We start from the raw sequence: 13,826 nt of genomic DNA, 5'->3' as shown, positions 1-13,826 counted from the left end.
ATCGAGTCCAACCTGGGGAAAAAAAAAAAAAAACCAAAAAAAAAACCACCCACAAAACCCACGCCACACAACAACAATAACAGGAAACAGCATAGTTGCTCTTTATTGCTTTTGGAAGGATGTTAAAAAAATGGGTAGGGAGAAGACTTATTTCCTTCTTACAGTAAAGAAGGGTTCATAAAAATAATCACAGAGAGAGCTACAATGTACTAGAAAAAAATGCAGCATTGCCAAGTGCTTAACAACACCCCCCCCCCCCCCCCGCTGGATGCTGCAAACAGGAACATGACCAGGAGTTTCAACTCATGCAGCTGAAAGCAGAATGCAATGCTGTCAGGCTGCTACTGCCACCTCTCAAAAGATGACTACTTTGCAAGTAGAGAACTGCACATCATGCTGAAGCTCCCGATTACTTGGAATAGTTAAGCTTTTAATAGATACATGGTCACCTAAGGACCTCACGCCTATCATTGTGTATCTGCATATGTTTTGCCATCAAAGAAAATTCATAGCAATAAAGCATGCTTTAAAAGCAGAGATCCCTACTATTAGAACTGAAGAAAAAAATGTGGCTTTGTTAAAAATTCAGATCTGTTGTGCATTATTGATGCCATTTGTCTATCTAGAGCACAAATTAACATTCATGGGTTAACCACTTCAACTGTAATAAACCCAGCATCATTTCTAAAACCGCTTTACATTAATTTCACATAATGCTAATGAAAAGTACCTTGAAAAAAAAAGCCCTGTCTCCTCCAGAGGACATTAAAAGCACATCAAAATATTTACACCTACAACTTGTCTAGCTAGTTTTAGCAGGGAGTTACATAACCAGTTAAATTAGCCTAAGAAAACAACATTGGACACTTCATTTCCTTCATTCTCAGCCATGTTTTAGATGTATTATTAGTGAGATGTGCAATGTATCCCAATCTACTAGCTATTCCATCAGAAGTTCACCCCATGAGAGCTGTTAATCCTTTAGCTGAAAGTGTCTCGTTTTCAAAAATAATTTTGCCATTGCCCAAGTTGTTCCTGCAACGGACGTACAACAAAAACAGGAAAGAGCTCCGAAACTTTTGTTCAGCATGGCCTGGCGCTGAGGTGCACCTCCAGTCCTCCTCTAACACCTCACTTAGAGCAGGTACGAGATGCTTACTTGCCACCCCTCAGTCCTACCGCAACACAAACACCATGCAGTGCAGCACTAACACACAGAAATAGCGTGCCCTCTTTGGGCTGAAGGAACAGTAAGGTGCTTCAACAGATGACACTTGTTAGAAACCTCTCCTCTCTTTAAGTGAGAAATGGAATGTTTAAGGGAGAAGAGGAAATACACAAAAAGCGGTTGTTTTTAGCAAAAAACCCAAGAACTCATTACAATTCCGCAGATGGATATTTTGTGACAGAAGGCATAAAAACCATTACAGACTTAAAATCAGACTGCCTTTTACAGCATCACTTTCATTTACTTTACAACACTGTATATGCAGAGACCACTTCTAGTTATAAAAAAACCCCTCAGACACAATTCAAAATAATCTTCTGAAATTGTTCACTAAGTACTCAACAAAATCAAAGGCAAAACTCCTGACTTATAGTAAAATTAATTTTGTTAAATGTATGACTAGGACCATACAACGATGTTGCCTGTGAACAACTTAAACTCAAAAGGACCTCTGTAACGCAAAGTAAAAGTTTTAGAAAACGCACTGAACTCTGACTTGAAAAAAAAGGCTATGTATTTAAGCAACCCCAAAATACAAAGCACAACAGAAAACTATATTGAAAATAAGTATTTATTCAAGTAGTAACAATATGAGACACCACATAATTTCAAATTACACTGTGCATAATGTAAATATTCAGAAGTTTCGTTCTCTTTGTATTTTTCATCCAAGCAAACACCTAAAGTAAATTAAAAAAATACCTGCTATTCTGTACCAATAATGTTAAACTACCTTCACAGCGGATACACATGTCACTACTCATTTTTTAGAGAGTCTGACTTTTGGTAAATATTACGGTAACAACGAACACTGCTGACAATCTGCAACCATAACTGCTATTTGAAAATAGGTTGTTTGGTTGGGTTGTTGTTTTTTTTTTTTTACATATACAGTTTATTCTTATTTTTTCTATTCATGACCTCTCCTTACAACTGCAAGGGTACAAAACACAGAAAATAAATGAAAATTTCCACGAAGTCTAATCCCTACAGGTATTTTTTGTATGTGACTGAAGGCTCCAAAATAAATCCTCTCTCTTTCCCTTCATTCTAGGCACAGTATAGGCCAACCTTGCCCATACCTTGGAGTTCTATGGTTTAAAAAAAAAAAAAAAAAGAAAAGAAAAAGGAAATTTAAAACTGCTCTGAGGAAATACAACCCACGCCATGCGGTGCAACTTGCCCGCGAACCTGCACGGAGCGACCCAGCCCCAGGGCTGCCCGGGCCGCCGGTGCGCTGAGGGAGCCCCGGGGCTGCTCCGCCGGCAGCGGCAGGGCCCCTCGGCGGCCGCGGCCAGCGCTCCTCGCCGCAGGCCGGGCCCGGCGGGCTGACCCGTCCCCTCAGTCACCCGCACCGAGCCGCGGCCTCACCCAGTCCAACCCCGCCGCCGCCGCCACAAACGGCGGCCGCGCTCCGGCCCAGCACCGTGGCCGACCCCCCCCGCCCGGTCGGCCCCGCAGGCGCCAGTCGCCGCCGGGGAGGGAGGAAAGGTGGGCGGGCAGGGAGGCACCCGCTCCCCGCGCGGGGCCGGCCCGCCGCCGGGGCGCTGTCAGGGCGCGGGTCCCCGCCTACGCGCCCCGCCCCGCCGCGGCCTGGCCTGGCCGGGACCTGCCGCTGCCGCTGCCGCTCCCCCTCCTCCGCGCGTCCCGCCGGGAGACTCGCCTCGGACAAGCCGCTCACTCCGCTTCCGCCATCTTCTCGCCTCCCTCAGGGGGAGGTGCCGCGCAGGCGCGCTGGGCGCCGCCGGCGCCGAGCACGTGACGGCCCCCGCCGCCATGTTGTCGTTCGAGCGTGGCGTCGTCCGTCAGGTGCGGCGGAGGGGCGCGGGCTGTCGGCAGCCGGCCCGGGCTGCTGTCAGATCGCGGTGAGGTAGCGACTGGCTTCGCATTAACGTAGGTTGTGGTGGGGAGCAGCAGCCTGGCGGGGGTGAAGGGCCTGGCCTCCCTCAGGAGCCGGGGTGGTGTGTGGCGCAGTGCGTTTAGCTGAGCGCGGCAGCAGGGACAGTTATTTTAGTTTTCCTGTGGGAGTGGTAGAGTTGAGCTATATGTTGCCAGGGCCAACGGCAAATAAGCTTTACTTACTTCACGCTTTAACTACAGTAGGAGAATGAAGGAGGTGATACATGTTTTGAGAGTGCTGTTGGGCGGTTAAGATCAGGAAGATACCTGCCTGTAGTGCTTTTCCACATTGGCTGCTCGAGGACCTCAGCAGCTCCAACCAGGACACTGGTGGTGAACTTTTAGCTTCTCTGAGGGATATGAAACAGAACGGTCTTTTAGCCCCATTAGCTTAGGTTTCAGTTCCTTCCTAGGAAATCTTGGCTCTGAGTCTTTCCCTGCTGTGGGGACGACCACCTCTCCCTCTGAATTGACCATAATTGATCTGAGTTGAATAAATTCCTGTCTGTAGATGGTAGCAGCTTCTGTATATTACCTGGCACAGATAAGCAAAGCTCAACCTCCGTAAAGACAAGTAGCCACTACACCACATAGTCCTAATTCAAATGTTCCATGGGACATCTTGACAAACTCGCCACCTTGCCCTCTCTTCACAAAATGTCTTCTTGTGACAAAGAAATACCTTCCGTATCTTCAAATTACATAACATTACTGCATAGCCTCCAGGTATACTAGTATTTTCAAATCTGCTTTTATTCTCAATGATACAGAAAGAAAGCGGCTACATTGGACAGAAGTGCTGGCTCATGACACTTTAAATATTTGACAGAGAACCGGTTGTCTGAGTGAAAATGAAATTGGTTAAGAATTTGATAACAGAACAATAGGAACAAATAGCAAAATGTAGCTCAGCAATACCTCTTTCTGCAGTTAGGTTGCTGTTCCGTCACATAATGCAGTTTCACCACCTGGTAATTGGATGTGAAGGGGGGGGAAAAATGCCAGATGTCTAGCAGCTAGTTGGGATAGATAAGTGCTTTGCAAATAAAAGAATCTTGGCAAGTGTCTTACAAAACTAAAATACCTTCCAGAGTATTACAGATGAGCTTAAACTGTTGAAGGGTGAAGCAGTCACACTGACCACAGGTGGACTGCCTGTGACAAGTAGTGACAATTTACCAGGTCTGCTGAGGATGCCTGGCTTCTGTAGAAGTTCGTATGATGATTCAGTAGGAGAAAATAGGAATTTTCATAGGTTAGAAAAGAAGGGGGTGTAGGGAAAATGAAGACTCATGCCAGAATACTCTTGGAGATCCGGTAGAAAATGAGGATGTTGGAAGTCCTGGTGCAAGGTCCAGGTGAGTTCAGATACAGCAAGGTACTTCCTGTTGTATGAAAAGATTATAAAGCTGGGTGGAGCGAATAACTTTTCTTCAGAGGAAAAAACCAAAAAGGCTGCAGGAAGGTCAGGTAGCATGAAAAAAGTTCTGTACTTTGTAAACACACCTAAGGTAAACAGCAAATTGGGCCTTAAGTTATTTTATCAGCAATATGAGAAGGAGCAAGGTGTGTGGATTGGAAAGCACCGATCTCATGTAGCAGCCTGTAACCGAGCACGAAAAACCTGAGCTCCGCACTGCTCTAATACAGACATCCAGATGTGATGCTGATTGGAGCGTGGAGGGGGGCAGTGGAAAAAAGGAATTGTTTTTACTGTAACAGAAGAAAACAAAGGTGCCCTATTTCTTGGGATAGCTGGAAACATCCATCTGTTCAGGAAGTGTTGGGCAATATAAATAAGTGTTATCAAAGAAGTGGTTGATAGATTATTAAATAGGCAAAGCGGGGAGGAAATAGTACTTGCAGTGATAAGGTGGCTTATGATTAACAGTTTTAATAAAATACCTTTTTTAACTATTCCTCTTCTTAGTTAAAAGCATCCTTCATGTTTCTTTCTTAAAAAATATCTTTGGCATTTGATACATGGTAATTAGAGCTTCACCTGAACCGAATAGACTGTCTTGTGGGCAGTGCACTTTGCATGGATTCTTTAGAATTCTTAGAGAATATTTTAGTCAACAGTAGTTGTAAGAAACCTTGTAAAAGCCTTTGTTTCTCAACAGCCAGTTGCCCGTCAGCTCCGTGCTGGCTGCTGAAGGGCAGCATGCTACTTTTGCAATGGTTTTCTGTTAAAATCCTGAATTTTCTGTGGCTGGTTGGTGGTGACAAGACCACAGGAGTCCTGGTGTGAAACTGATTGTGAAGGAGCACGGTTAGACGTGGCCAAGGCTTTTTCCTGACGCTCAGATGGTAGCGATGGGTTTGGTTCTATGAACAGCCCGGATGGAGAGCCTGGTCCACAGGCTGCGCTTCCACCACTTATAGACAGAGCAGCTGCCCTCCACAGAGTACCACCGCAGGCGTTCCTGGCTCCTGACCCTTAAAAGGCGTCAGTCCTGCTTGTACCCAAGTGAAGTGACACGTTTCCCTGCTTCGCCCCTCCCGTACGCGCAGCCCCGGCTGAGGTAAAGCCCCGCAGAACGAGCCGCTGCCAAAAGAAGCCAGGCGCCTAGAACTCAAAAGAGGCGTTTCGGCGGACCCGGCCCAGCCACCGCGGCTGCCCGGTACGCGAGGCACCGCCGCGCTGCCCACTGCCGGCCGGCTGTGACTCCCCCCGCCGTCCTCCCGCCGCGCCGGCGCCGGGGCCGCCGTGCCGCCCGGCACTCCCAGCATGCCGCGCGGTGGGCTCTACCAAGTAGCGGGGGCACCGCGTTGCGCGCCCCCGCTCCGGGCGCGGGGACGGGAGAAGAGGGGCCATGGGGTGGCTTCTGGCCCGCCTGACGTGGAGAGACCCGCTCCGGCGGCGTCGCTACCGGGCTCCCGGCTGCCTGTGCGCCGCCAGCGCCTCCCCCCTTCCGCTTCGGCGTGGAGCATTCCGCTCCACAGGTGTGCGCTGGAGTCCTGGGGGGAAGAGTCCACGTAGCACGAGGGGGGGACACAGGAGGCGTGGAGCCCGTCTTCTCCGGGTGGCAGAGCTGCTGACGGGCCGCCTCCGGAGCGGCTCCTTCTTCCTGCTGCGGGAGGGTCCGTGCTCCCCTCCTGCGCCGTCGCGCAGGGCACGGCTCCGCGCTCTCCCCCTTTCCCTTCTCGGTGCTCCCCCACCACCACCCGTGGTCCCGCCCGCCCCGGGCTGGCGCCGTGAGGAGGAGGCGGGACCGCGGCGCGCTTGAGGCGGCGGGGCGAGGCGGGGGTCGCGCAGCCGCCGCCGCCGCCTCCCTCTCCCCCAGCCCTCCCCTCGCCTCACCGGCCCGCCGCCCCGAGCGGCGCTGCCCGCCCCGGGGGGGGATGCCGACGCAGCGGGACAGCAGCAGCAACAGCACCATGTCGGCTCCGGGCGGCGGAGGGGGCGGCCTCGGCGGAGACAGCGCCCACCAGGTCCGGGTGAAAGCCTACTACAAGGGGTGAGTGAGGGCGCGGAGCCCGGGGGGCGGCGGGGTGGGGAGGTGGGACCCGGGCGGGCGGAGGGGCGGCGGCCGGCATGGGGAGAGGCTTTCGCCAGCGCCCGCAGCAGCCCGGGGTGGAGCAGCGCGGCCGGGCCCGGCGGGGAGCGGTGGGGCCGGCGCTGCCCTGCCCGGTACCTCGGGAGCGGCGGGTCTAAAGGAGACTCTTGTCCGGGGGCTGGTGTGTTTGGGGAGCTCGGCACGGGCTCCCCTCTGCTGCCGGGGTGCGGTGGTCGGAGAACATCCCCGGCTCTCCGCCGGTGGCTGAAGTCAAGCACGGCAGCCTGCCTTGTCAGGGCTGCCTGCCCGCGGGTTTCTGTCGGTGGCGGTGCTTACAGTGCGGTGTTTGAAACGCCCGGTTTTCGGTGCGTTTACTGTAACGTTAAGATCCCAAGTCCTGGACACCCGTTTACTCGTCGGGGGAAAGGAAAAGAGGGAAGGAGACAAAACCCCCACGACTAAAGCAGCCCACGACTAAACGGCGCTTTCAGGCGCCGCTCTGAAGCGGGGTGAAGCAGGCAGGGCCTGTGCTCGGAGGAGCCTCTCCCCGGGTGTCGGGTTTCGGCGGGGAGCGGGGCTGAGCGCCGCCGGGTCTCCGTCCTCCTGCGGTGGCGTTACCGGTAAGGAAGGATGAACCTGGGGGGCCTCCTCTGCCCTGCTCACCCAGCTTCCCGCGCACCCCGAGGCCCTGGGTGTTTACCTGCTGTCAGTAGTAAGTGCATGTTCCTTCCTAACACTTTATCGGGGGACACGTGCCAGAATTCATACTTAAAAAATATGTGGGGGGCAAGCTTTGGTCCTGGTCTCTGCGTGTTAAGTGATGTTCAGGTCTAAAGGAAGAGGGTGTTTGGATGAAAAACCTATTTCAACAGTTTTTAGGCTGTTTTCCAGGGACTGAGTGACTTGCGAGGGAGTCTGTGAATGGTAACCAAGACGTGTCAGCTGTCAATTACGCTTCCACTATAAAACCAAAAAATGCTAGAGGTCCGCACAATGAAAATCTGAATGTTGCTGGTCTAATTCAGTGGCTCTCCAACAGCAACAGATAAGGCAGAGGAAGTGTTCTGCTTTGGGTTCACAACACCCTATTAAATAGTAACAGTGACAGGACCTATCTTTTAAAAGTTTGAGTGCAAGGGTTGACAGTGGTTCGTTGGGCCATTAAGTTTGAGAGGAGGTGATCTAAGCAGAAAAAAATGCAGGCTGCATTTTTGGATTAAGATTGAACACATGATACTCTCAACAGCTTCCTTCCAGTTATCTGTATTAAGTACCAGAAAAGGTTTATTGCATTTACAGTATTTACTCTCTGGTATCTCTAGCCTTTTAATTTTAAGGAGAGGTATAGAAACCATGCTGAGCATTTGGTATTTGCTACCGTGTTTGATTTCTAGCTTGTGTCTGCTTTGGGGCTTTTCTTGACAAGAATCTATAGCAGTACTATAAAGACTGGCACAATCTGTGGCTTTAAAGGACGTGTGAAACACTGTCAAAGTAATATGTGAAATTATAAGCTCTTTGTTTTAAAGTCCCTTTAGTCCACCAATTCTTAAGGATGTGGAGATGCCCCTGCCTACCAGCTGGCAGAAGTGTTCATTTGGTCAGGCAGTGAACTGAAGTGGGAACTGTTCTGGGTTAAAATCTTGATCATTTCCACATGCAATCACATGAATTCTGGCTTTAGCACAGGGAGGCTATGGTGCAAGAACAGAGAGAAAGCAGCTCAGGGTTGTGGGAGTGAGGAAGAAAACTGCTACGCTGGATAGGAATGCTGGCTCATGACACTTTAAATATTAGGTAATAATTTTACAGACACTGGAATGTTTCTTTTGAGTCTCATCTATTGACTTTTTATCTGTTAATGCAATTATCAGTTTACTTTTAATAATGACACTGAGTCATATAGGGTGTTGGTTTGTGAATACCAACAAACGAACAAGCTGAATGCCTTAGTCGTGATTTGTTTTGGGATCTAAACAAATTATTCTCTCCACTTTCTTACAACAGAAGGTCTCATACCTGCTTCTCAGACTAGCACTATCAAGAAGTGGGTATCAAAGCAAAACGTTTTACCTGCACTTACGCTGGAAGACTTGGAGACTGAGGATCTAAATGCTGCTATCAAAGGCACCGTTTTCCCCTCTTGTCAAATAAACTGTTTTGAGATTAGAGCTGGGTAGACGATTTAATGGGAAATAGTGTTAATGAGGAAACATTAATCTCTCTTAATTTAATTTTAGTAGAAGCATTTAAGTGGGTTGTAGAAGTTATTGTGAAAGTCTTGCTAGGAAGGTCTTTTCAACTTCCAGAAGGGGTTTCTGGTTAGAGAAAAAAGCCCAGCAACTCAGAAGCACAGATTTGTTCTTGAAATGGCTGGGAATCTCATGGTTGGGATACTCACCTGGGGCTCGAGACACTGCGCTTACAGACTCAGAGCAAAGCGCCGAACCTGAATCCCCAAAACATCACTTGGTCTGGCCAAGAGCCTAATGGCTTTTCTCAGCCAAGACAAAGACTTTCATGAAGAACTCTTTGAAGGGTCTTTGTTTCATTCAACCGTGCAGTGGTAATTCTTTATCTTAAAATCATTAAATATGTAAAACCAGGAAGGAAAATTTTCCTAAAATGAACAGAGATCATGAGAATAAGAGGATGGGAATTCCCGGAGACCTGGGAATTAGGGCATTAAGTTGAGTTTATCCAGGTATTTCCTTCTCTCAGGTAAGCCATGCTTATAGTTCTCATAGGGCTGTTTGTTTAAAATGCTGAAAATAGTCTTATCTATTTTAAAGAGTTACTGTAATTTGTGCAGTGTATGTAATAAGAGGTTCCTGAGTGAGTTCTTAGGAATTTACTCTCTTACACTGAATGTTTACGTACTCTTTTGTTGATACAGTAACAAAGTATAGCAGCTTCAAATGTGTGGCACTGAACAGCATCTGTAATTACAGCCATTTTGGCTTTCTAATATTATTCAAAGTTTACCTTTTGTCTTATCTCATTTGTTGTAGATGCTTTTTGTCAGTTCAGTACAAGAAGCTATTATATCATTAATACGTATGGGAAGGATTGCATTGTAGCAGTAGAGAACAGGTAGGAATAATACACTGCTTCTGCAGTAGAATCCTGTACAACTAATGTTGTTGATTTAAAAAAAAAAAACCACAAACAACAAACTTGAAGAACCATTTTTCTGTCATGATTAGAACTGCTGGCTTGCATTCTTTCAGTGCCTGACATAGATCCTTGCACTGTTTTGACAGTGTAGGCTGTAATGTAGGTTAGACTTTTAATATAGTTAAAGACATAGGTTACCAATGCTTTGCCCACCTTCAGTTTGATTTGGTTCAAATGAAGAATACTCCTGACAGTCCTCTCATAATACTTGTTAAATTTGCTTCTTTTCTTAATTTTAATACATTTATGTGAGTGGGAAAAAAGTTCAATTTTAAAATCAAAATGTACTTACATAAATATTTCCAGGAAATTAATTTCTTAAGAATTTTTGAGTTCTCACATCCTTTGTTTATATTGCTTTTTGTCTTGAGCACTTTCTGATCAATTCTTCAGCTCAATGTCTTTCATTGTCTGTTGAGGATCAAGTTCTGCATAGGAGAGTGTTCAGCTTAAGAAAGCCTTGGTTTAAGCCTATGAGCACCTTTGCACCCCTTCTTGCAGCTTCAACATTGATTTAATTTCCTGGTAATACATTTTTTTTCCAGAAAAACAGATTGCAGGAGCCGGCAATTTGAGACCTCAGACTCCCACTGGGGAAAGAGATGCTTTGAATTGTTCGAATGGCAGTGCCTGCACTTTACAGCACTAAAACGATACTGGAACAGCAGAATTCTCCAGGAGTCTTGTATAGGTTCATTTCAGTGAGCTGTAATTAGGCATTATCAAAAGCTTTAATAACTGACCTAGGTGTGTAATAAATATGTGGATATGTAGGTAATATGTGATTACATGTCTGTATATTTCTGCATATATAGTATGTCATAGCTATATTGGTCTGCAGGTGGAATAATCCAAAGCAGTGTAGAATCTGTTCTTACAGTGGATTGTTTTCTCACAGAAGTTTAAGCTCAGAAGTGAAAAATGAGATACGGATACTAAATTGCATTGAACTGTTGGCATTGGGGTTTTTGTTTTGTTTTGGTTGGTTGTGGGTGTTGTGGTTTTTTTTGTTTTTTTTTTTTTTTTAAAGGATGTTATGACTTTTGGGTGATCTGTAAAAGAAAAGGCATGAGAAAAGCTGTTTGATCTCAGAGGAGAGGTGAGGAAAACAGTGATGGGGTTCATGGTCTTCTAGACATATCTAAAATCTGTTATCTAGTGTTCATGTTTAGATTTACCCTTTACATTTCCTCAGTCTTCCTATGGTTTGTCTTTTACTGATTCTTACATTTGCAGGATATTGATTCACACAGGCCTTTTATTCGTATGAATAGAATTATCTTTTATTAATATTTATGGAAGATACAAATGACAACTTTTTAACTGAAAGTACTTCAGGACAAGTACTCTCCTGTTTATTTGCATGTTTCGTATTCACAGGTCCCTGATTAAGACCTATCATAATAGTACTAAAACAAATTCTAAAAAACCTGGTGCTTCCATAGTAAGAGTTAATTGACACATCCAAATGTGGTGGTGCAAAGGGTGTGCTTGAATCAGATTTTCTTCTAATTCCCTGCGTGTGTCATGAGGAGACAAATAAGGATATTATGCCATAGAATAGCTTTATAACAAGCATGCTTATTAAAAGCAGTGCATAAGCTTATCTTCATCAGAAGGAATGGACTATTGTCAAATTTTTTCCCACGTCTTAGTGAAAGAAAGCATTTGGTGTTTTTTTCGTGCAAGGCAGCAGGCCATGGTCCACATCAACTTCCCTTTGTTCTTTAACTTGGCCTACTAATTTTTGTTTAAAATGTGAAGTTTCTTCTCGATAGAATTTAACTTTATGTCTTAGCTTGAGTGAATACAGCTTTTTCCTAATGAAGACATCATCGATGCGGTGTTAGATGCAAGAAGTGTGGAAAACACCATATAATGCAAAGTTGTGATAACAGAACCAGTCTGGAAGGGAGACCTGTCTCAGTAGAAAATGTCAGTGTCATCGGTATAGTTAAAATGGCAAAATAAAGCTTGTAGGAAGACCTGTGGGCTTTCAGTTTGTGTTATTTAAAGCTGGCTTCGCATCTCTAGGAAAAGTATGCTAGATGTATGTAAATATGAAAAAGGTTCTACAAGCAACATCTTTTTATATATATTTTTTTTTTTTTGGCTATTAGCTAGGGTTCTCTGAAAGACCAGTTATTGTTTGTTACAACAGAGATGGTAAGATCTTCCAAACGTATTTAATAACTGGCCGATAAGGTGTCCTGTTGGAGGTATTAGAGTAGTAATTTAGAGAACTTGCTTAAATTCTAAAGTAATTAAATTCTCCTTTTCTTTGAAGGGCAACTATTTTGCTACTTGAAGGAAGCAACAAGTAGGAAGAGGTTTTTGTTTTTTTCAGTTGGTCCCAGCTTTTACTTTATAGATACAGAGGAATTCCTGGGCTGTTCAGTACATCTTAATATGGCGACTTTTTCTGTTCGCTGTAGTACAGATAAATCTATTTTAAGTGGACTTGAATTATCAAATTTTAAAAACTGCTGGGCAGCTTTTACTAATTTTTTTTAATCTTCAGTTTTTGCTAGAGCATCAGTGATTACTGTCACTTGGGATTGTGGTCTGTCACCTGACTTCTTGCCTGTCTGACCATAGTAGTCTTGTAGTCACTGCTGCTTTTAACATACCCTCTCCCGTTACTGACTAGCTCAATCACAAAATAAACTGCAATAGTTGAAATATTTAACTCTGACTTCTCAGTGCCCTTCAGAACTTAACTTTTTTTTGAGAAAATATTCCAAAGTGAATATATCTGCACTAAAACGTGAATAAATGAAGGGATGGTAAACGTTAGCGCAAAATCAGTGAAGTTGCTAAGTAGGCAGTGCCTTATTTCCTTCCCTGAAAAACAGGAAATACAGGTTAAGACTTTGCCTCCTAATACAGCCTCGTGGGTTTCTCTTTGGTTGGTGCCTGTGTGTCAGTAACAGTAACGCACTGTTAAATCCACCTCAGTTCGTAGAGACAAACACTGGCATTGGGTTTGCAGCTTGTGCATTTCGAGAGAGGATGCAAAGTGAGAACAGCGTATCAAGAGAACACAGTTTGCCTTGTGGGATGGGCGCAGTCGGGTGTTTCAAACGAAGCTGCGTTCGCCCCAAAGTACTGTTCTGTGTCTAAATACCAGGGTCCAAATACTGTTCTATTTTGCATTTTGTCTTGTGTGGAAAGAAGAGGAGCAATTCCTCAACCAAATACTGGAGCAGTTTTTTTGAGTGCTTTATTCAGATTATTGAAGAGGTGTCATTTCACTGTCCTAACCACTTACTGGAGTCTTTCCCCTAACTAAACTAATTTTGATCATGCTCATAAATCCAGAAGTAGGCTAGCTGTTCTTCTAGAGTGCTTAGAAATTGCTAGTTTATTTTATTCATGCTGCTGAACTTAAAAGAGCCTCAGGCAAGCACGTTTATCACATGTGTTCTCTACCACTCCTGAAAGTGGGTCAGGTTCAGTGACCACAGTATGTTATGTTAAGCCACCTTCTTGATAACCACCACTCTGCCCATGCACAAGATGATTTAAAGACGTTCAACTTGCTGCATATGTACACTTCAGTCTGGGAGGTATGTTGATGTGAATTTTGACCAGATACAAACCTTGCCTGTTGCTTCAATTATTCCCCACCACCACCACCACCAAATAGTGCTGGTGGCTAGCACCGACTAAAACAAATCCCAACTAGCTGAGGTTTTTGAGAAGGTTAGTCTCATAGCTCAAACACTGGGTTTATACAAGATGTTTGAATAGTAGTTAGTGTTGTAAACAGCCCTCTGTTTTCCTCCACCTTCCTCTGAACTGTATCTCTGAAATCCTTTGTTTAAAGGACTGCAACCCTGAGTCACCTGTGCCCCTTTAAGGCCCAACAAATACCAAGATAATGGGTCAGCATTTATTGTATTATATGTTAACATATTTAAAACACTAGGTTAACTAACTTTTAATCTTAATTATAACCGAAATACCCATCCTGCATAACAGTAAAGTAGTAAATTTGAATTCTGAGTATATGTCTTTCT

The 13,826-nt window shown here is 45.4% G+C and overlaps 1 protein-coding gene across 1 annotated transcript in view; it reads left to right on the top strand.

Annotated features, from left to right (window-relative positions):
• Window positions 1-6,472: 6,472 nt before the first annotated feature.
• Window positions 6,473-13,826, top strand: part of PRKCI (protein kinase C iota) — a 30,076-nt gene continuing 22,722 nt past the window's right edge. The window contains exon 1 of the mRNA XM_059822960.1: window positions 6,473-6,588. Within this exon, the coding sequence (XP_059678943.1) occupies window positions 6,473-6,588 (116 nt within the window). The remainder of the gene's footprint in view (window positions 6,589-13,826) is intronic.

Source organism: Gavia stellata, chromosome 11, assembly GCF_030936135.1.
Source record: "Gavia stellata isolate bGavSte3 chromosome 11, bGavSte3.hap2, whole genome shotgun sequence".
In the NCBI taxonomy this organism is placed as follows: domain Eukaryota; kingdom Metazoa; phylum Chordata; class Aves; order Gaviiformes; family Gaviidae; genus Gavia; species Gavia stellata.
The sequence above is the reverse complement of the archived record's forward strand: the minus strand, read 5'-3'. Positions and strand labels throughout refer to the sequence as shown.